Genomic DNA, 25,162 nt, shown 5'->3' with positions numbered 1-25,162 from the left:
ACCCCAACAGAAAGTAGTAACGGGGCAGAGGATGCCCCAGAGAAGGCTACACTAAAAGGTACTGTTCGGCAGGTAGAAAGAGAACCATGAGAGAGTTGTGTCGCAAATGCCGAAGGATTGGAGGTTTTGGAGCAAAAGAGGGTGGTTGACAGTATAAAAGGCTGCAGACAGATCAAGGAGGATAAGCAGAGAGAAGTGGCCTTTGGATTTTGCTGTAAGTAGGTCGTTGGTAACCTTAACAATTGCTGCCTCTGTGGAGTGATGGGGGCAAAATCCAGATTGCAGTGGGTCAAGGAGGGAGTGTAATGTAAGGAAATGGGATAGGTGTGCTTATATACTAGCTTTTTGAGATGCTTCGAGGCAAGAGGTAGTAGGGAAATAGGGCGGTAGTTGGATGGGGAGGTTGAATCGAGAGGTTTTTTGAGGATAGGTGTGACCAGTGCATGTTTAAGAGATGAGGGAAATATACCGGTGCCGAGGGAGAGGTTGAAGATGTGTGTGAGTATAGGGGTAAGGGTAGAAGAGAGGGAGGGGAGTAGCTGTGAGGGGTTGGGGTCAAGTAGTCAGGTGAGGGGACAGTATAAGGGCGGAAACTTCTTCCTCTGTAACAGGGGCAAAAGAGCTAAATTTATGGCTATGTGGGTTTTGGATGATTGTTAGCTGTTGAGGGGGTGGGAGACCGGAAGTATGTATGAGAGCCGAGTTAATTTTGTTATTGAGAGAGAAGTTGTAGTAGGAGGTGGGGGTGGGCAGACTAATCCTAAGCTGTGAACTAAATGATAGACATATTGATGTATTCAAAGCAAATAATAGCCTGAGCATAAAATTCTGATTTTTTTTTTTAAATTATATTACTTAAAATACTGTAAATAGTAAATGTAGCGCTTTAGTTTCCATAAAGTAACTTATTTATTTCATTTTCAAAGCATTATCTTATCTCATCTGCCAAGGTCAATTAGGAATTTTTACGTTTAACATTATGCATTATATAGTGCAAACTTTTACATGTTTTGTGATACCTAGGTATGCAATGTACATCTGTTTATTTAAACATTAAAAGTAAAAAATATTGCACAGGAAAGACGGACATATTTAAACGCTTTCACATGTGTATGTATATATGTATTTTTTTATATTTCACGTATGGCAAGACTTTAACTGGTAGGTAAATTCCATATTTGATGTATAATGCAGATTTCTGCTGCACAGACAAATTCACAATATAATAACAAACTGAGTTAAAATTCACTAAAGGAACGCTTCACAATCTTTATTCTATTTCAGAAGAATGTGTTTAGTGAATTTAGATGAATTAAAAATGGATTCATTACACAATATCAAAAAGGTGCACCCTGATATCTCAAAATGGCCGCCCAGCTCATTATTGTTTTTTCAACCAAAAGCGCTTAACCCCTGCATATTGGAGAAAGTGCTGATATTTTGTGGCCATAAAGAGGAATATCAGGGTCTTCTGTGTGGGGTTGGTATCTCTGAGATGTGTGCCAATGGCTTACCTAAATGGCCTGTTTTGATTGCCAAGGAATTACTATAAAAGCAAAATGACTTACTTATCAAATTCCTTCCAGATTATTTCCTCTATGGGCCCCTCTTGAATTGGCCTGGTGGGAATTGGCTGAGACAGGATCCGTCTCCTCACACTAGGCAGGGACTTCAGTTGGGAGGAAAACAGAGAGCGAAGCGGCTTCAAACTGAAGAGAACATAACCAGTTATAGAAATCGGAAGTAACCAATGGATACTGTTTTACACTTTGCATAAATAATTTCTCATGTGGCCCTATGCAACATTAAATTGCTTCATTAAGCAATTTACAACGTATTTATTTCCACTCTTTCTGAATGGTAGATTAAATTAGACAATCTACATTTGTATTTTACAAAGCAGGCATCCAATTAAATCCAAATGTATATATCCTATTGGTACCAATCAGGAGTGTCTGTATTAATACAAATAATTCAATTAAATAAACGTTATTACTAATGGGCCGTGTGTCAAAATTTGTCATGTAGGCTGCAACTCCAAAATACAAGTAAATAAAAAAAAAAATGAATAAAAAGAGTTGTTATTATAATAAAAATACTGATAAATTAAAATTAAATTAAAAACATTTAATATGTAGATATCTGCTTTATTAATAAATTGATTTCAAAAAACTTATCACAAATGAGCATTTTAAGAAAACAAAGTACATTTAATTTATGTTACTAAGATAAACATTTTACTTAGAATAACATAGGACGAGGATAAAAAAAAAATCATCATGTATATCAGATTAGAATTTACTGTCTGTATACGCTACACCCTTTTCCCCACAGGGTGCAAATTATTAAAAGTTTGTCTCCTAATACAATAGGACAGATTGCATGTTCCTGCTGATAGAGACATAAAACATTTTCCTTCATGATTCAGACAGAACATGCAATTTTAAACAGATTTACAGTTTACTTCTATTACCTAATTGGTTTTGTTCTCTTGGTTCCCTTTATTAAAAAGCATACTTAGGCCTAGTTTCCATTGAGGTGGTAAAGTTTGGAAACTGTGTATAAAACCAACTATCTCCATTAAAAGTCAATAGAGAATTTTTATGTTACTACCAGTTTCCAAAGTATACCAACTTAATAGAAACTAGTCCTTAGTCAGGCTCAAGTGCAGCAATGTAATGATTGTGATGTCATCAGTGGGCGGAGCTTGCCAGCCATTTCAAAGTAGCCAGGAACAATATTCATTTTAAGATAACTTTTTACTGTTCCTGCTGCATGATATAGAAAGGGCTGCAGGAGGTTATTTGCAGCTTAATCTAAAGTAAGACTTTAAGACGACAAAGGTGTAGACTGTCCCTTTAAAGGGACACTAAAGTCAAAATAAACTTATGATTCAGATAGAGCAGCAGTTTTAAGACACTTTCCAACTTAATTCTATTATTACATTTTGCACAGTATTTTATATACACACTTTTTGAAGCACCAGATCATACGGAACATATGCACAAGTTCACAGTCTATATGTATGCTACTTTGTGATTGGCTGATGGCTGTCACATGATACAGGAGGCCGGCAAAAGGTGGGGGGGGGGGGAATTGTCAAAAAAATAAATAATCTACTTCTTATTTGAAATTAGGAGTGTTAATGTATTGTATTTTTATTATGCACTTGTTAATTATGCAATTCTATTGTATTTTATGGTCTTTTAATGGGAGTTCCTTCAGGAAAGGTGGTATTTTATATAATCAGTACCATTAGGAGATCAAAAGGTTTTATTTTTAACTGTAACATAAAATAAAAACCACACAAAAATACCTAAAAAGTCAGCTCATGTATAAAAAGGTCAGCGGTGACCAGAATATATCTGTATTTACTGGTTTTTCAATAGCGCTATAAACAAGTAAGATGCATTTTAAGGTGAGATTCAATGATATAAATATTGTTTTTGTGGGGTAATCAATATAAAATAATCTAGAGAAAAAAAAAAAGAGAGAACCTTCAAACTGATTAATGACTGGGTCAATATGGTCACCCACCCTCTTCTGGTGTTTACCGCAGCGGCTCCAAGACTGTACATTCAAATTCAGAGTGTCACTTGTGAAAACCGGCAGGGTCACATATACTTAACCCTTGTACGGCTTGATTTAAAGTGCCACACTAGCAATTCCAAAATAAACATCTCGGGGCCCTGGCTGTGTAAAAAGAATGATGTTGGCTGCCATTTTTAAGAAGGCCAGATCAATAGTTTAACCTCTTCAGATGCTAAACAGGGCTCCAACGTGCAGCAGACATCTCTGGCAGCAGGTAACAGGAAACATTTTCTTTATTGTTAAATAACCCTTAATTTTGCGTTGTAAATAAAACTAGTTAAAAAAAAAAAAAGGAACTATCTTTTACAGTCACTTAGATACTTACTTGTTAATTAAGCCATGGGAACCGTTTGGATAGATCAGGTAACACGAAGGGACTGTAACTACACCGAGCTTCTCCAGAGCAGCCTTATCTGTGTTCAGTGCTCGCCTGACAACAAGGTTGTCATACAGAACCAAGTCTAATATCACCTACAATACAAAAAGGCTTCATGTAAAAAAAAAAACAACATTTTACATTTACAAGAACATTTGTGGACGGAAAAGACCTTTAACAGAATGGGCACCGTCATTTTGGAACCTAGGTTTTCATATACCTCTCTCTTTTGCTGAGGACAATAGGGACATAGTTAAAACAGACACCAAAAGAGTGTGTGCCAACAACACTTTGTGGAAACCCTTTTAGATAGTTACTTTAGTAATATTGGTCACACGCTCTTGTTTGCACACTCGCTTGTTATGTTATAGCTGTCCCCGATTGTGGTCACTAGAAGGGATAGATACGGGGAAAACCTAAGTTATAACACTGTGGCATCCATTACTTTTAAGAAACTAAAACTTTACCCTTACTTTTTCAATATTTAAATAATATAATTCAAAATACATCTGTGTAATATTATCAGGCTAATCTTTGATTTGATTAGATTATATAGCATTTAATCGCTGTTCAATATCCCTTTAAAATAAAAAAACTTAAAGGGACATGAAAACCACCATTTTTTTCGTAATTTAGAATGTAAGCTCACTCGTCCACCTGCCCTGCTGATCATTTTATGTAAATATGGTTTACAGGCTACAGTGACTCGAGGGCAACGCCCTCTACCCTTATGTTTATGTATTCGGATTATTGTAATCCAAAACTGTACACTTTATGTTACAGCGCTGTGTTATATGTCGGCGCTTTATAAACTAATAATAATAATAATAATAATAGATAGGAAATACAATTTTAAACAATTTTTTAATTATTATCAAATTTGCTTTTCTCTCTTGGTACCTCTGGTATAAACCTTAGTCATGCATGTTAGACATAACGTCTGTTACAAATTGTGTTTTTTAAACTATATTTCATAAATTGTGTACTCCTTTAAAAGGGACGTAGATATCAATATTTAAAAAACAAAACACCTTTCTGGATCACTTTTATTATCACATGTTTTGTTCTCTTGGTATTGTTTGTTGAAGAGCATATCTTGATATTTTCAGGAGCATGCACATGCCTTGAGCATGAAATGTATAACATGGTTACAAAAATTGTTAAAGGACATGAAACCCAAAAGTTTTCTTTCATGATTCAGATAGTTTTAAACAACATTCCAATTTACTTCTAATATAAATTTTATTCTTTTGGTATCCTTTAAGGTGCAGCAACGCACTACTGGGAGCTAGCTCAACACATTGGTAAGCCAATGACAAAAGGAATGTATGTGCAGCCACCAACCAGCGGCTAGCTCTCAGCTCCTGAGCCTACCTAGGTATTCTTTATAACAAAACGTGCCAAAACAAAAAATCCAATTAGATAATAAAAGTAAATGGAAAGATGCTTAAATATCCCTTTAAGTACATTATCTGTAACAATGTTTGTACCACTTATATAGTATACGGTGTTCAAGACACATGCACATTGCACAAGCTTTTTCAACAAAGGATACTAAGCCAACAATGTAAATTTGCTAATATAAATAAAATTGGATTTTTTTCCCCTCTGCCTTTAAACTGCTGAAAATAAACCTTAAAAGGGACATTAAACTCAAACATTTTCTTTAATGATTCAGACAGATCATACATATGTAAACAACTTTTCAATGTACTTCTATTATCAATTTTGCTTCATTATTTTAGAATCCTTTCTTGAAGAAGCAGCAATGCATTACTGGGAGCTAGCTGAGCACATCGGTAAGCCAATCACAAGAGGCATATATGTGCAGCCACCAATCAGTAGCTAGCTCCCAGCTTCTGAGCCTATCTAGATATGCTTTTAAACAAAGTATACAAAGAGAACAAAGCAAATTAGATAAAAGAAAAACACTGGAAAGTTGTTTAAATTTGTGTGCTCTGTCTAAATCATGAAAGACAATTTGTGGGTTTCATGTCCCTTTAAGTAGGACACTTGGGTTTATGATCAAATTGCTCTCTCCAGTACCAAATAGCAAACAGAGAGGAGGTAGAGTGGGCACAGACTATAATGGTTATAACGGGGTATAGAAGCAGTAGACGGCAAAATCTTTTCTTCATGATTCAGACAGAACATGCCATTTAAATTTTTTTTTTTCAAATTACGTATATTACCAAATTTGCTTCAGTCTCTTTGTATCCTTTGTTGAAAAGCATACCTAGGTAGGCTCAGGAACAGCAATGCAGTACTGGGAGCTAGCTGCTGTTTGGTGGCTCCACACATATGCCTCTTGTCATTGGTTCACCAGATATGTTCAGCAAGCTCCAAGTATGGCAATGCCGCTCCTTCAACAAAGGATACCAAAAGAATGTATGAAGCAAATTTGATAACAGAAGTAAATTGGAAAAATGTTTACAACTGCATGCTCTATCTGAATCATTGAAAGGAGATGAAACCCAATTTTTTTGTTTCATGATTCAGATAGAGCAGCAATTTTAAGTAACTTTCTAATTTACTCCTATTATCAACTTATCTTTGTTCTCTTGCTATCTTTATTTAAAAAGCAGGAATTTAAGCTTAGAAGCCAGCACATTTTTAAGTTAAGCCACCAATCATCAAGTGCTACCCAGGTGCTAAACCAAAAATGAGCCGGCTCCTAAGCTCACATTCCTGCTTTTTTAAATAAAGATACCAAGAGAACGTAGAAAAATTGATAATAGGAGTAATTTAGAAAGTTACTTAAAATTGCCTGCTCTATCTGAATCAAAAGAATTTTGTGTTTCATATCCCTTTAACCCCTTAACGACCAAGGACGTTCAGGGTACGTCCTACAAAAAACAGTTGTTAATGACCAAGGACGTACCCTGCACGTCCTCCGGGTTTTCAAGCACTGGAAGTGATGGTGATCGCTTCCAAACACTTTCAGGGTATTACAGTGATGACTCGATACTGAGGCATCCTGCAATACCCTTTTTTAAGCATCCGATGCAGAAATCAGCCAGCGATGGTGCCGATCGTTGGTGGCGTGGGAGGGATACGAGGGAGGCGGATGGGCGGACCATCACTGGTGAAGTTTCGGATCCTGTTCCTGCAGTGCGTGCGAGTGGGCAGGTGCTTGAGCGCGTGCTACATTAAGTGCTAATGCTATGTATGGGAAGGAGGGAAAGGGAGGAGGGAATAAATTTTGGGAAATGGATTTTGGGGGGGGGGGGTAGGGTATTTATGGGGGGGTCAGCTACATATATATATTAGCAAACTGGGTACTGGCAGACAGCTGGTAGTGGGTACTGGTGTCAGGTGGGAGGCTGATCTCTACAGTTAAGCTAAAATTAACCCTACAAGCTACCTAATTAACCCTTTCACTGCTAGGCATAATACAAGTGTGGTGCGCAGCGGCATTTAGCGGCCTTCTAATTACTAAAAAGAAACCCCAAAGCCATAAATGTCTGCTATTTCTGAACAAAGGGGATCCCAGAGAAGCATTTACAACCATTCTTGCCATAATTGCACAAGCTGTTTGTAAATAATTTCAGTGAGAAACCTAAAGTTTGTGAAAAAGTTAATATTTAAATCGCATTTGGTGGTGAAATGGTTGTTTTGGGTTGTCTACTAAAATATATATATATATATATATATATATATATATATATATATATATATATATATATATATATATATATATATATATATATATATATATATATATATATATATATATATATATATATATATATATATATATATATATATATATTAGGGTTGCAACGATACCATTTTTTTAAGACCGAGTACAAGTACCGATACTTGTTTTCAAATACTCGCCGATACCAATTACTGATACTTTTTTTTATGTCATGTGACAGTTTACCAAGCACAATACAGACTAATTATTTAAGATTCCTTCTTTATAATTATGAAGGACTGTAGCTCAAAAGACATTATAAAATAATAAAACAGTTTTATTTGTCACAAAGTTCACAGAACATGTTTAGAAATAAAAATATTACAATAAAATATATTAACAACAACAATAAATAACAAATATAAAATTGCAACCAACCAAAAGTGTCATACAGTAAAAAATAGAACAGAATACTGTTTAATAATGGTGAACAACACTATGGGCTAGATTACATTTGACTGGTAAGCTTTACCAATGCTCTCATTACACGTCCTACTCCATTAAAGGCTATGGAGTTGGAAATGTGAACAGAGCATTGGTAAAGCTTACCAATCAAATGTAATCTAAATCTAGTCCTATAATTGCAGGATGAGTGTTCATTGGGATTAACTTAATTTTTCCTATGAGTACTCTTCCTGCAATTATATAAGTTAAGATGTTCCTCAGAGTACAGTATGTTTTGAACATAATTGTGCAAGATGAGAACTAGCCGTATAAAAGGCAATTTAGCAATTAGAATAATTTTTCAAAAGTTAGTGGCAATTTCTTTTTAAGGAACAGAACAGAAGCATCTCTGCATGTTCAGCTATAAGTCTGTTTTTGCTATCAGTAAGGAGGTTCAACTTTCCACACTACTGCATGGGGCAGAAATATGTTTTTGGGCCATTTTAGCCAGAGCTGGAAATCTCAGTTTATTAACTGCCCAGTACTTCAGGGGTTTGTCTGAATGCAGTACAGTGATCTCTCCTACAATAATACAAATAAGAGCAATTTGTATTGGCAGAACAGTAGTAAACACTTTTTAGTTTAGTCTCCACTCCAGCTTTAAATGAAATGGGAACATGCAGTTTGAAAAAAACACCACAAGATAGCATATGGGTAGTAAGTGGAGGTATCGGTTTAAGTATCGGTGCATTTGCACGAGTACAAGTACTCATGCAAGTACTTGGTATCGGTACAACCCTAATATATATATATATATATATATATATATATATATATATATATATATATATATATATATATATATATATACATATACATATACATATATATATACACACACACACACACATGAAGGTTTATTCAGGGATTCCTGACAGATATTAGTGTAACAATATAACTATCGCTAATTTTAAAAAAAATGGTTTGAAAATAGCAAAGTGCTACTTGTATTTATTGCTCTATAACTTGCAAAAAAAAGCATAGAACATGTTAACATTGGGTATTTCTAAACTCAGAACAAAATTTAGAAACTATTTAGCATGGGTGTTATTTGGTGGTTGTAGATGTGTAAGAGATTTGGGGGTCAAAGTTAGAAAAAGTGTGTTTTTTTAACTGTTTTTATCATATTTTATAATTATTTTTATAGTAAGTTATAAGATATGATGAAAATAATGGTATCTTTAGAAAGTCCATTTAATAGCGAGAAAAACAGTATATAATATGTGTGGGTACAGTAAATGAGTAAGAGGAAAATTACAGCTAAACACAAACACAGCAGAAATGTAAATATAGCGCTGGTCCTTAACGGTAAGAAAATTGAAAAATGGTCTGCTCACTAAGGGGTTAAAAACAAGTTTGGGGTCTTTAATGTCCATTTAATGCAAGAAAAAAAAATGTTCTGTGCTTTTAAATATACCGAATGGGGTTCCATCATTTTTATACATTGTCAAATAATCAGTTTTATTTTAAACTGCAGTTCCTTTTAGAATTCATATCCATAAGACCCCAGGGATACCGTGTTCTATTTCAAGAGCAAATTGGGTTTAACTTTACAATACCGAGAGGTACAGAAGTATATCTTAAAGTACAACAAAAATACGAGATGCGGTTAGTTTATTACCTCACGCCCAACATAAGAGTCTTCGCTTTCAAATATTATCGCCGTATAATACTTCTCTTTTTTGGTAAGAAGAGTGGTAACTTCACTTGAGCTACAAACCGAAAGAAAAATTTAAATTTAAGAACAATTATAATTTATAGTTGTTTATTTACAGTCCTTCCTAATTGTTTTATTAAAAACGATCTGCAAAAATTATCAAAGGGACATTCCAGTCAAATAAATGTGCATAGATGAATAACATCTATAAATAGAAACAACATTTGCAATATAGATTTATTAGCAAAAATGCCTCTGCTAAAAGTTATATCACTATTTTAGTGTTAACGGGCATGAGAAGCATAGCTAGATAAGTCTCAATGCACCAGCATTTTAAAGGGACACTAAACCAAAATTATTTCTTTCATGAGTCAGATACAGCAGCAATTTTAAGCAACTTTCTAATTTACTCCTATTATCTATTTTTATTCGTACTCTTGCTATCTTTATTTGAAAAAGAAGGCATCTAAGCTAAGGAGCCAGTCAATTTTTGGTTTAGATCCCTGGACAGCACTAGTTTATTGATGCTGTCCAATCAGCAAGCACAACCCAGGTTGCTAACCAAAAATGGGCCGGCTTCTAAACTTACATTCTTGCTTTTCAAATAAAGATAGCAAGAGAACAAAGAAAAATTGATAATTGGAGTAAATTAGAAAGTTGCTTAAAATTGCCTGCTCTATCTAAATCATGAAAGAACAAAATTTGGGTTCAGTGTCCCTTTAAGTACTGCAACTGCTCAGAGACTGTAGCTAAAACCGTTCTGTAATTTTTGCCATAGGCGGTGCGACTGGAAATGACAACTTTTGCAGGCGCCACATATATTGATTTATCTAAATTCAACAAATAAATAGTCACTGCATTGATATTTGCAGAAATCTATATTGGTAATTCTGGGCACTGCACTGCTGTTCACTTAGAAAATAAAATAGATGTTATTTAGTCAGGGGTGCTCAACTCAAACTAATAAGGCTTTCCGATAAAAACAAATTCTTATAAAATATCTAACTAAAACCGGAAAGTTGTTCAAATTGCACGTTCTATCTGAATCATGAAAGTTTAAATAATTTTTACTGTACTGTCCCTTTAAAAAAAAAATTAAAAAAAGTGATACTGCACTATAGTATTTTCTATGCTATATATTAGGGCTGCCCGCTTCTCATTAGGTAATTAAGAAAATTAGCTAAAATGTCCTATGTAATTGTAAACTACAATGACAATATAAACTAATTTTAGGTTGTTAAAAAGGATATTATAGTGAATATATTTTTTTATAATTGTATTATTATTATGCTTTATTTCATTAAAGCAGATCATTTTAATACAATGCTGTGTGTTTAACCCCATACAAAGTGCACTTTAAATGCTACTTGGGAACCACAGAGCACTGCTGGTCCTGAGCAGATACGTAAGCCACAAATCATCTCTGCCTGTAAACAACAAACATAACATGCCTGATTACAGTACTGTATGAGCTTTCTGAGGGACCTATGTATACAAAAGTTTTACAAATGATGTAAAACTACCTTCAGATGTATAAGCTGTAATGTACTGTAAATATTGCCTAAATGACATAAGATACGATCTGGATGATTGGCACCCCCCTGCTAGCGGACGATTGTCTGCGAATATGCAGGGGCGGCATTGCATGAGCATTTCACCAGAAATGCTTGTGCAATGTTAAATGCCGACAGCATACGTTGTCGGTATTTAGCGATCATGGGCGGACATGATTCGCTACAGCCAATCATGCCTCCCCGCCATATAATAAATCGGCCCCATCCATTCTCCAAACTGACCCATTTTACAAAAATGCAATTATTCCAAAATCCAAACCTTTTCAAGTCCCAAGTAGTTTTGATAAAGGGTTTTCTACGAGTACTTGCAGCTTACCTAATAGGCTCTAACAAAGGGCAGGCGCCTGGCTTGTTTGCAGGGGGTGAAGTCTGAAGAAAATCTATCATCATCTGACGGACAGTTTGTACCTCGTGATCTGATCCTAAAACAAAGTTAGTGACAGTTAAGGGATTTGTTTTTAGGCCTGTGCATTCAGTTTTTGTTAGCTGCCAAATGCAGTGGCTACTCACGCCTTCGCTCTTTTCGGAACCGGATTTATTCTTGTGATAGCGCAACACACTAAGATCTGGATTTGCACAGACCTTAGTGTGTTGCGCTTTTACAAGGAGGAATATACACAAGTCAAATTTTTTTGCATATAAAACACAGTATTTTAATAAAATTATAAAGAAATGAACAATAGATATTGCCGTACTGAATAAACCTATTGAGTGTTTTCACATTTCTAGAGGCTTGTCTCTGTCCGCCAGTACAATGGTGGGATTTGACCCATCAGCCAATAAGAATGAATATTGCACTAATAGGCATGCATGGTATGTTTCAATATAAAAATAAGGCATCTTCATGCAAAAGAACATTTAATTGCATTGTTTTTATATGCATGATAAAAATTAGCTACCAAACAAATTTAGAGTAAACCATCTTAATAGATGTTTTAAAGAATGAAAAAGTGTGCTTCCATAGCTGACAAGGAGTAAATATCAAAGTTTTTCTAAACAATTTTAGATAAATCCAAAACATTTCTGACTATAAAGATAATTCCCTATTTTATGTATAGAAAAAAATATATATATTCAAATTTAAAAAAGTTGCAATATATCAACAACAATGTAATAGCAGCATTTATAGCAATAATGTATCTGTGTTAGTCTAAACAGCACAGCTGTGTCAGTTTATACAGCACTAATTATGCAGAAAGAAATAAACCTTTTATGTTCACTAAAAAAGTTTTTTTATATTTCAAAAAGGTATTAAGCATAAAGAACATATATAGAAAAAAAATATATATTCAAATTTTAAAAACCAGTTGCAGTATATCAACAACAATGTAATAGCAGTGTTTGTAGCAACAGTTTTAACAAACCATAGCAATAGCTCAACAACAATAAAATAGCAGCATTTATAGCAGCAATGTATCTGTATTAGTCTAAACAGCACAATTGTGTCAGTGTATACAGCACTAATTATGCAGCAAAAAAATAAACCTTTTATGTTTACTGGAACATTTACATATTTCAAAAGGTATTAAGCAAATAAAAACAATGTTTTAAAAAACAGGGAGGTCTCCCTTTAGATTTGCTAGCGTTAAAAAATATACCACCTTAATAAAAAACGGCTTTACCACCTTAAATTCAGAAGAGCCTTATTACTCATAGGTATTTGCAATTTTAAGTCTTTTTAGACAAAACAATATAAATGTGTGTTTGCCTTGATACGTCTTTTATGGACTTTAGGATATCAGTTCCCAAAAACGTTGCCGTTCAGTCCCTAAATGTCACTATGTGACTATCTCAGCAGCTTTCCAAACCAGCTTTTAAACAGCTTTTCCAAAGCAGCCTTACTGCGTGTAAATAACAGAGCCTCTTGGCCAGCAAATGAAATACAGACTGGAACTCACCAGCAGCAGGATCACGGCCCCTCCTTGGAAGGATAAGGAGCACGCAAACTTTCAAAGCGTTTTCCACTCCACAAATCTTAGCGTTTTCACTTCTCTGCTGTTTGGTCCAAATCACCTGCTAGCATGATTGTGTGATGCAGTCAGTCAGCTGAATTATGGCTGTACTCTGACTGGTCCAAAAACGGTCTCCCAGTTTAAGTGGCACCCCACAGCAATTTGACGCATTTCACCCAATGTATAGGGCTTTATCAAGATCTTGTATAGGGCCATAATTGAGCTGACTGACTGCATCACACAATCATGCTAGCAGGTGATTTGGAAAGCTGCTGAGATAGTCACATAGTGACATTAGGGACTGAACGGCAACGTTTTTGGGAACCGATATCCTAAAGTCCATAAAAGACTTATCAAGGCAAACACACATTTATATTGTTTTGTCTAAAAAGACTTAAAAATACAAATACCTATGAGTAATAAGGCTCTTCTAAATTTAAGGTGGTAAAGCCGTTTTTTATTAAGGCAAATCTAAAGGGAGACGTCCCTGTTTTTTAAAACATTGTTTTTCTTTGCTTAATACCTTTTGAAATATATAAATGTTCCAGTAAACATAAAGGTTTTAAAATCATTTAAACGGTTTTGATAGAAAAACAAACTTAAAAGCCTCTTAAAGGTTGTTTATTTTACTTTCTTTGCTGTGACCAATTAAGTGCAGCTATAAATGAGGTCCTACACTTATCAACCAACCACTAAGCAGCATGAAGGAGGGTCAATATTCTGCATTCAACAAAATACACTCTAGCCTCAATTATTCTTAGGATTTAAAAAGGGACAATACACTGAGATTTTTTTTCTCCCTTACAATTACATATAGAAAGAGAAGGTGTGTGAGATATATAATATCATAAGGATTATGGCGCCTTAATTTATTGGCTGGCTCCTAGATTTTGAACAAAATTTGTCAAGCCTTGGTCTGACTAATCTCCTTTTCATTTTTCAAATATCTTTACATATCAAAGAAAACAAGTGAAGTGTTACAGCCCCTTGTATAGCATCATACATTTGTTTAGTGATCACATACACACACAAAATAAATTGGTAAAAACACATTTATATATTAGCACCGAGTTATTTTACCTTTGAAGTTTTCGCCCTGTTCTGGCGTCTTTGTAAAAGCTTTAAAAAACTAGGGGGGGGAAAATAAAACTCATTTTAACTTTTATATTGCATTTAATATTCTAGAAAGATAACACAAGTTAAATATTTTTCTTTCATGATTCAGATAGAGCATAAAATGAAAAAAAATATATATTCAAATTTACTTTGTTCACTTGTCATCTGTTGTTGAAATGTAGGCTAAGGAGCATGCATGTGACTGGAGAACTATAAAGTAGCAGTTTTTGGAAAAGAAAATACTGTTAATAATGTAATACATTTGCAAGATCACTATATGGCAGCAATGTTTCCTGCCATAAAGTGCTCCCGAGACGTGCACTCTATGTATGCTCTTCAACAAACAAAACCATCATTAGATATCACACTAAAATTATACAAAATGTAATATTTATATTTTGATGGGGGGAAAATGATTACTTAAAACAATATTTGTCAGGTGGCTTCTGGGAGTGCTGTATATGACTTGTTAGACAGAAGTATCTGAGCATTTTCAGAAAACAGGATAACTATCAGCACTTTAATACTAAATTAAAGGGACACTGAACCCAAATTTTTCTTTTGTGATTCAGACAGAGCAGCAATTTTAAGCAACTTTCTAATTTACTCCTATTATCAAATTGTCTTCATTCTCTTGGTATCTTTATTTGAAAAGCAAGAATGTAAGTTTAGATGCCGGCCCATTTTTGGTGATCAACCTGGGTTGTTCTGGCTGATTGGTGGATAAATTCACCCACTAATAAACAAGTGCTGTCCAGCTTAGATGCCTTCTTTTTCAAATAAAGATAGCAAGAGAACAAAGAAAAATTGGTAATAGGAGTAAATTAGAAAGTTGCTTAAAATTGCTGCTCTGAATCATGAAAGAACAAATTCAAGTTCAGTGTCCCTTTAAAAAATTATCCACTTTGCAGGGGTTTAAGGGACACCAAACCCAATTTTTTTCTTTAAATGATTCAGACAGAGCAACAGTTAAGCAACTTTCTAATTTACTCCTAATAGGAATTTTCCTTTGTTCTCTTGCTATCTTTATTTAAAAAGCAGGAATGTAAAAGCTTAGGAGCCAGCCCATTTTAGGTTCAGAGCCCTGTAGAGTGCTTACTTATTGGTGGCTACATTTGGCTAACCAATCAGCAAGCGTAACCCAGGTTCTAAACCAAAAACAGGCCGGCTCCTAAGCTTCCCATCCCTGCTTTTTAAATAAAGTAAATTAATGGGAGTAAATTTGAAAGTTACTTAAAATTCCTGCTCTCTCTGAATCATTAAAGAAAAAATGTATCCCTTTAAATATATATTAAAAAAGGCTACCAGTGGCAACAATAGAGTCATTATCAGCAGCTAATACATTTGTTTAAAAGGAACATAGTGAAATTCTCGCTCCTTGTTTCCTTTTAAAATGTTAATTTCTTTGTCAACTGTTGATGTTACAGTATTTAGTGAAATTGCCTTCTGTGACATCACACCCTTGTGTGCAAAGAATCTGACGCTATACCTAAACCACAGTAAATATGTATCTGGGTAAAAAGTTGTTTCTTTAAATGGACAGTAAAAATCTTGCATCAAACAGACCTGTGATATAAAAAAAACACTAATTTGCATAATTATATTTGTATCACTTGTTAAAGAGCATATCTAGGTAGGCTGAGGGGCGTGCACGTGTCTTTAGCACTATGGCTGTAGTATTTGCAACAATGTTAAACAACATTGCTGCCATAACGTTCCCGAGTTTACTTTTCAACAAAGGATACACACACCGATAATAACTTAAAATAGAAACAGTTTCCCTTCCATGGCCCTTTACAAAGGACACTAAACCCACATTTTTTCTTTCATGATTCAGATAAAACAGTCATTTTAATCAACTTTCTAATTTAATCCTATTAACATTTTTTCCCCAATCTTTTTGTATCTTTATTTGAAAAAGCAGGAATGCAAGCTTACGAGATGGCCCTTTCTTTGGTTCAGCACCTGGGTAACGCTTGCTGATTGGTTGCTGCATTTAGTCACCAATAAGCAAGCGTTACCCAGGTGCTGAACCAAAGAAAGGGCCCCCTCGTCAGCTTACATTCCTGCTTTTTCAAATAAAGATATCAAGAGAATGAAGAGAAACCATAAAAGAAAAGAAAAAAATTGGTTTCATATCCCTTTAAGTATATGTGCACAGGGACACAAATTGTATAAACCAACTTTTAATAAGCCTGGGAAGCTATCTTCTTCCCTTTGTATTCCTCATTGTATTTTAAATGAGAACTCGTTTACAGCCAATCTCAGTGATGCCACATTAGGTATAGACGCAGTTTTGCTGGCTCATATTCATAGAAAGTCACAGAGGAATCTGCCAAGAAAGGGATTTGCTATAACACAGTTGTTACTCTCCAGCAATGTAAAACAAAGATCAAAGGAAGGTGTGGTTTTGTGAATAAATGAGAGGACAATTAAAGGGATAGTCTAGTCTAAATTAAACTTTCATGATTCAGATAGAAAGTTGCTTAAAATTGCTGCTCTAATTTATTCCTATTATCCATTTTTCTTCATTCTCTTGGTATCTTTATCTGAAAAAGCAAGAATGTAAAAGCTTAGGAGCCAGCCCATTTTTGGTTCAGCACCTGGATCGCACTTTCTGATTGGTGTATAAATGTAGCCACCAATCAGCAAGCGCTACCCAAGTGCTGAACCAAAAAATGGGCGGGTTCTTAAGCTTACATTCAAATAAGGATACTGAGAGAAGGAAGAAAAATTGATAATAGGAGTAGATGAGAAAGTTGCTGCTCCATATGAATCATAAAAGTTAAAATTTTGACTAGACTATCCCTTTAAAGGGATATAAAAGGTGCAAAAAGAAAATGCTATAATATGTTAGAGCAGGGCTTGACAAACACAGGAACCAAGGAGTCACTAGCTACTAGAATGTTACCCTAGGCTCCAAGCATTTTCCATTATTCTCCATGTACCTATATACAAATACCACTGTATGGCTCCTAAATTTTTGTACTAGACCCTATTATTATTGCACTATTGCTAGTATACAACACTTTTAAACTCAATTCTATTATCAAAAGTTATTTGTGCTCTTGATATCTGTTGTTGAAAAGCATAAGTACATATCCTACACTACTGGGAGCCTGCTGCTGATTGGTGGCTACACACATGACTCTTGTCACTGGCTCACCTGCTAGCTCCAAGCAGTTCATTGCTGCTCTGGAGCAGACTTTAACTATGTGTCTAAGCACTTTTGCAGGAGTTCAATACAGTGCAACAAGAAAACACTACCATATTAGAGCATGGTGCTTTTGCACTTATGTCCCTTTAAGCAGTACAATAATAAAAATAAGTTTATTAGTTTATGCGTCACTTCCATGCCATTTTAACTGTCCTGTAAGATTTCAGCAACTTCACAGATCTACAGTTATGAAATTTGAAAATTACCCATAATACATAGGCTTTATAGGTAGTAACCTTAAAGGGATATTAAACCTAACATTTTTCTTTCATGATTTAGATAGAAAATACAATTTTAAACAACATTCCAATTTACTTCTATTATCTTATTGGCTTCATTCTTTAGAAATCCTTTGTCGAAGAAATTGCAATGCAAATGGGTGAGCCAATCACACGGGGCATCTATGTGCAGCCACTGAACCTATCTAGATTTCCTTTTTATCAAAAGATATCAAGAGAACGAAGCAAATTAGAAAGTTGTTTATAATTTGCATGCTCTTTCTAAATCATGAAAGAAAAAATGTGGGTTTCACCTACTCATTGCAAGACACTTCATGAATGCTGTAAATACGGTTAAAAAAAGTATACAAAATACACAGCTTACCCGGAATGTTGGATAAAACTGAACATTGTACTCTTTGCACATTTCGAAATTCACCTCCTCTGCACAGTCTACAACTCCGATCCGTATTACAGTTTCCCAATCTACAAAAGAAAGAGTTAAAAAAGAAACGCTGTACTCGTACAATAAAGGTAATGTCAGCACTCTGATAGTATTACAGCGAGTAAAGCCTTAGGTTGCTCCCCACGTGTAATTTTAGCAATGAAACGTTTGACAACAGAGCTCAGCTGTCGGGTATCTATAAACTAATCTATAGAAAACGCACACCGTTTGCATGTTACTGAATATGTGCACTTAATACCAAACAAAGCACTACACATTAAGAAAAGGCTGCTAATGGAAACACAGAATCACGTTAAAAACACAATTTCTCAGTTAAAGGGACATTCCAGCCAAAATTGGAATCCACATGGAATGCATTTCAGTGTTGAATAGAAGCATTTTTGGAAGATTCATGTTTCTAATAAAAGCTATAGCTATAGTACAAGCACTTGGTCACAGAGCCTAAGGTGTTTGTGCCATCTGGTAATGACTCAACATGCTAATTGCCGACATGATACAGCCCCACTGGAGCTCTGAGCAGCTGCACTGTGAATATATAGCTATGCTTCACATGCACAGAACAATGTTAACACTAAGGGGCCGATTTATCAATCTCCGTATGGAGCTTGATGACCCTGTTTCCGCGCCAGCCTTCAGGCTTGCCGAAAAAAAAGTTATGAAGCAGCGGCCTAAAAGATAGCTGTTACATAACTTGTCCGCCTGCTCTGAGGCCGAGGACAGAAATCAAGCCGATCGGGATGATTGACATATCTTGCTAGTGGCCGGTATGTTGCGAATCTGCAGGGGGCGGCATTGCCCCAGCGTATGCTGTCGGCATTTATCGATGTGCAGCGGACATGATGATACGTTACATTGTATCATGTCCGCTCTCACTATGAAAAATCTAACTCTAAAAAAGGTTATAAGTTTTACTAGAAGTATTATTGCCAATACATGTATATTGCAAATATGTTTGTATTGCCTGGGCTTCTCTCTGCCACAATTGCACTAAAAATAGCGAGATTGTGCTATTTCTGCATGCCCCATGAGTGGGGTAATGCAGAAATAGATTCACAGAGTTACCGATGCAGAGAGGGCCACCAACGGTGGTGCCGATCGTTGGTGGGAGGGTAAGGAGGGATGTGGGTGGGCGGCCCATTGCTGGAGGGGGCATGAGTGGGTGGGCATAATACAAGTGTGGTGTGCAGCGGCATTTAGCATCATTCTAATTACCAAAAAGCAATGCCAAAGCCATATATGTCTGCTATTTCTAAACAAAGGGGATCCCAGAGAAGCTTTCACAACCATTTGTGCCATGATTGCACAAGCCCTTTGTAAATAATTGCAGTGAGAAACCTAAAATTTTTAAAAAGTTAACGCATTTGGCGGTGAAATGGTGGCATGAAATATACCAAAATGGGCCTAGATCAATACTTTGGGTTGTCTTCTAAAAAAAAAAAATGTTTGAATGTAGTAATGGCAAAAATACTCTGGGCTTTTGGGGGAAGTTTTCGTCTGAAATGTCCAGTCCTTAAGGGGTTAAGAAAATATAGCCAATATGGATTTTTTTTCAAAGGGATACAATTTTATTATTTTTTTGGTTCCATCTAAAATACATTTACAAACCAAGGTATTGATCTAGGCCCATTTTATTTAATGTCACCATTTTGCTGCCAAATACAATCGTATAAAAAAAATTTGTTAACTTTTTCACAAACTTTGGGTTTCTCGCGGATATGATTTACATACCGCTTGTGCAGTCATAACACAAATGGTTGTAAAATCTTCTCTGGGATCCCTTTTTGTTCAGAAATAGCAAGAATAGCTTTTTGGTAATTAGATAGCCGCTAATTGCAGCTGTGCACCACGCTTCCCAACAGTGAAGTGATTAGTGGTTAAAGCAGTTTAGGGATTTTTTTTTTCCTGCAGTGTAGGGGTCCCTCCCAATCAGCTATGTAACCCTCCCCACTCTCACTTACCCAGTTTTTATTTATTAATATTTTATCTGTAGCCACCACCTCCCTGCGATTGTTATGTAGGCCCCCACCCTGATTTCTCCATTATCTGTAGTGTAGGGACCCATTCCTCGCTCTTCTTTCCAAACTTGTCTTCTGTATTCTAGGGTCCTGCCCCTCCCTCACCCCGCTGTACCACAAACCTACCTCTCCTCCCACTGGCACCAACGTATGATCGTTGCAGACAGTGACACAGACAGTGTTACTATATGAAAGCAGATGCCTAAAGCACACAAGCAGCAAGTCTCGGTTGTCAAGTGACAACCGAGACTTGCTGCTTGCTCTTGCAACATTATATACGTAGTAGATCTATGTTATGTGGTACGATGGGATATGTCCATGACGTAGATCTACATCCACTTGGACAAAGCGCTTAAAGGGACAGTCAACACCAGAATTTGTTGTTGTTTTAAAAGATAGATAATCCCTTAATTACCAATTCCCCAGTTTTTCATAACCAACACAGTTATAATTATACACGTTTTACCTCTGTAATTACCTTGTATCTAAGCCTCAGCAGACTGCCCCCTTATTTCAGTTCTTTTGACAGACTTGCATTTTAGCCAATCAGAGCTGTCTCCATGGTAAATTCACGTGCTTGAGCTCAATGTTATCTATATGAAACATGTGAACTAATACCCTCTAGTGGTGAAAAACTATCAAAATGCATTTAGATTAGAGGCGGCCTTCAAGGTCTAAGAAATTAGCATATGAACCTCCTAGGTTTAGCTTTCAACTAAGAATACCAAGAGAACAATGCAAAATTGCTGATAAAAGTAAATTGGAAAGTTGTTTAAAATTACATGCCCTATTTGAAACATGAAAGCTTTTTTTGGACTTGACTGTCCCTTTAATAATTGACGTTCCTGTGCTGAATAAAACCAACTTATATGTGGGAGCTGTCTCTATAAGCCAATGAGCAACAAACCCCTAAGAACCAGATACACACAATCACACACTTCCCTTTAATTTAAACTCATTTTACTTAAAAAGAGAGACTGTAAAAAAAAAAACACCATCGGATTTTTATATAAAATGGTTAGTTATGTGTAATGAAATTATAAATAATGAAACTACATTGTAACGTTAGCTCTAAAAATTGTGGATTGTCTGGAAGGGCACCCTGCTGACTTCTCATGTCTAACCTTGCTACATATCTGTCCCCGATTGGCTTTGATTGATAAAAACTGCAAAACAATGCACTTTATACTAATATTACGACCACGGTTAGCCTTGTTGTCTGCAGACTCAAGCCCTGGTTGGATCCTACAAAAAAAGGAAAATTGTGGATGGCGTTTGTCTATTGACAAACAATTGCAGCAAGCAACATGTTGATTTACTTTAAAATCATTTAGACTTGGCTAATATGTTATTCTACAGCAACACAGAAATATATTGTACATGTTTGCTGTTCCTTTAAAAAGGAGAGTTAAATCAAAATTAAAGGGACAGTGTACTGTACAACTTTATTCCCCTTAATGTGTTTCCAATGACTTGTTATACCAGCTGAAGAGTATAAAATGAATGGGAAATTGTTCCTTTAGGTTTATTTTTTTAATACGAACTAGTTGGTTTTGACCTTTGAAACCACAGCCCATTAAAATGGATTGGATTAACAGAGATATCAATGCTCCTTACATTATCAATCTTTATTCACACACAAAGCCTCCTTATGTGATCGCTGTTAGCATACTTAGAGACTGAAAATGAACATTTGAAGGACTTATCTCTATGACCCCCCCACTGGGAGTGTACTTTATTTTCCTGGTTACACAGCTTTTCCATAGTGAACACTTAAAGGGACATTCCAGTCAAAATGAAAATGCACGTAGATGAATTACATCTTTGGGTAGAAACATATTTACAATACACATGTATTAGCAAAAATGTTTCTTGTTTTAGTGTTAGCATTTTTCTCTGCACGTGCATGTAAAGCATAACTAGATATTCTCAGTGCACCAGCATTTTAAATACTGCAGCTGCTCAGAGCACAAGTGGGGCTTGTATCATGTCAGAAATTAACAAATTGAGTCATTACCAGATGGTACAAGAAGCTTAGGCTCTCTGACCAAGTGCTGTGTTTAAAATGCTGGTGCACGCTGCATACTTAAATACATTCTTGAAACAGCTATAGCTTTTATTAGAAGCATTTTTGCTTATAGATGTATATTACAAAAATGCTTCTATTCAAAACTGAAATGCATCCATATGGATTTCATTATTGGCTGGAATGCACCTTTAAGTGCTGAAATGTTCAGTATAGGTGGGTATACAACACACATAAGCAGCTATTTCAAATGGCAAAATAAAGCAAAAAGTTATTTGTTATTAATCTAATATACTCCAACAGGCAAAATAGATAATTGGAAAACACATTAAAGAGGAGACAATTTTACAGTACTCCGTCCCTTTAAACTTAAATCAACTGGATAGAGCATAACATTCTTTTGGTATTTTTATTAAAGACTTATCCTAGGTGAATGTTTATAGCGATGTTAAACAGTGCTGCAAATATTGAAGCCATGAACTGCTAAATACACGTGCACGCTCCTGAGCTCACCTAAGATTCCAAAAGAACTAAATCAAATTAATAATAGAAGTAAATTGTAAGGTTGTTCAGTTATGCACTCTATCTGAATCACAAACATTTACTTTGCTGTCCCTTTAAAGGGACAGTCAACTCCAGAAATGTTTTTGTTTAAAAAGCTAGATAATCCCTTTATTACCCATTCCCAAGTTTTGCATAACCAACACAGTTATATAAATATACTTTTTACCTCTGTAATTACCTTGTATAAAAGCCTCTGCAGACTGTTCCTTATCTCAGTTATATTAATATACTTTTTACCTCTGTGATTACCTTGTATCTAAGCATCTGCAGACTGCCCCTTATCTCAGTTATATTAATACACTTTTTACCTCTGTGATTACCTTATAACTAAGCCTCTGCAGACTGCTACCTTATCTCAGGGTTATTTATTTATTTAATTATCTACTGACTTGCATTTTAGACAATTAAGTGATGTGCCCTGCACAACTCCACAGGAGTAAGTAAGCACAATGTCATATATATGGCTCACATGAATTAGCAGCCTCTTGTGAAAAGCATGTGATAAGAGGCTGTCTGTAGTGGCTTAGAAACAGGCAGACATTTAGAAGTTTAAAGGTTATAAAGTTTGTTAATATAACAATGTTGGTTGTGCAGAGCTGGGGAATGGATAGTAAAGGTGTTATCTATATTTTTAAACACTAACAATTTTGTTGTAGACTGTTTCTTTAATTGCTGATATATACTTTGTTTACATAGAAAAAGAAAAAACACGTCAATGTCATTTAACAGAAATTAAATGTTAACCATGCCAAGCAGAAGCCAATATAAAAAAATCTGAATATCAGAGGCTGACGTGCACTAAAGTGATATAAAATGTGCAAAAATAAAATGCTATAATAATAATATTATTATTATTATTATTATTATTAAGTTAGAGCAGGGCTCGACGAACCTAGGAGCCAGGAAGCTACTGGCTCCTAACCTTTGGGTTAATCTCTATGTATCTATATATAAATACCACTGTATGGCTCCTAAAAGTATTTTTGGCTCCTAAATTTTCTTACTAGCTTCTAAATTTTAAACAGATTTGTCAGCCCCCGACTACACCAAAAAAATCATTCAGCCCCCTCCCTCTGTTACCCACATGCCTCTCCTGCTTTCTAAAGGTTTGTAGCACTGCCAGTTACTCTCTCTCTATCCTTTACCCTTCTCGTGCCGCTCCAGGAACTGATAACGTATCACAAAAGGCTACTAGACGTCAACAAGCAAAACAATAAGCTAGTTATTTCTCAGTAAGAAACTATGTGGGAGGAAAAATTGTATTTTGTGATCATATGTTGGGGGGGGAGGGAAGGATTGTATCAAAATACAAAAACAGTTGTATCAAAATACTTTCAACCTTAGACAGAAGGTTCTAAACAATGCACAGTAAATTCATAAATATATAAAAGAGACACTTTTTTAGAACAAGCACGCGACCAACAGCTGACTGGGGATTTCAGTTACACCAGACAGGCTGACAGATGAGGGAACTGCAAGCATCCGGGAACAGATGGCCAGCCATTCAGAAGTACACAAAAGACGTAGCAGACTGTTCCACATCACACAAAGTGATGAACACAAAAAAAAAAAAATTGGCTTTAGGGAATTTGAGGCAGAGTCTCTTTTCTACTGACCTCCCCTCTCCTCTAAAAATGCTGACACCAGATATTTGCATGGCCAATAGCTGCTTAAACAAGGACAAGGTGTCTCTGGTTGTATATGAGGGTCACAATGCTCCAGCTGTGGTTCCTGATCTCTTTTGTATGAAAATATGTCCCACTTTACAGGAAAACAACTAAATACGCACCCAACTCTTTATTCATGGGATAGATAAGATTATTCAAACTCCTGTTCTTTGTCAGAGCATATTATTATTAAATGAAAACATATTTATAAACATCAAGAGCAGCTCACGAGAGTATGTGCCAATCCCCTGCAATGTCTTGTTTAGGAATGACACATGACTGTGCCTGGTTGCGCAGATTTAAAGTGAAAGTCAACCATAGCGTTTTTGAATCGCTAGGGTTGACTGTTGAAACAAATAAAGGGCACTTTCATTCATGAGATACTTTATGCAGAAAGTGCCTTTATTTGTTTCAACCATTCGCCATTCTTAGCTGCTATGGCAGCCCACGGCCAAAAAATCTTTTTTGCTAAGAGGTGACGTTTTCACCTCTTAGCCAATAGCGGTGCGGTAAATCCAGTTTAGCGTCCATGGCAGCCGGATTTAACGCATGGCTATTGGCTAAGAGGTGAAAAAGTCA

At 35.6% G+C, this 25,162-nt stretch overlaps 1 protein-coding gene across 1 annotated transcript in view; it reads right to left on the bottom strand.

Annotated features, from left to right (window-relative positions):
* Positions 1 to 25,162, bottom strand: part of QSOX2 (quiescin sulfhydryl oxidase 2) — an 89,814-nt gene that overhangs the window by 43,514 nt on the left and 21,138 nt on the right. Inside the window, exons 2-7 of the mRNA XM_053696127.1 lie at positions 18,231 to 18,331; positions 14,375 to 14,423; positions 11,659 to 11,764; positions 9,733 to 9,823; positions 3,917 to 4,062; positions 1,569 to 1,709 (exon numbers count right to left, since the gene is read on the bottom strand). Of these exons, the coding sequence (XP_053552102.1) occupies positions 1,569 to 1,709; positions 3,917 to 4,062; positions 9,733 to 9,823; positions 11,659 to 11,764; positions 14,375 to 14,423; positions 18,231 to 18,331 (634 nt within the window). The remainder of the gene's footprint in view (positions 1 to 1,568; positions 1,710 to 3,916; positions 4,063 to 9,732; positions 9,824 to 11,658; positions 11,765 to 14,374; positions 14,424 to 18,230; positions 18,332 to 25,162) is intronic.

This window comes from Bombina bombina, chromosome 12, assembly GCF_027579735.1.
Source record: "Bombina bombina isolate aBomBom1 chromosome 12, aBomBom1.pri, whole genome shotgun sequence".
NCBI classification, from domain to species: domain Eukaryota; kingdom Metazoa; phylum Chordata; class Amphibia; order Anura; family Bombinatoridae; genus Bombina; species Bombina bombina.
The sequence above is the reverse complement of the archived record's forward strand: the minus strand, read 5'-3'. Positions and strand labels throughout refer to the sequence as shown.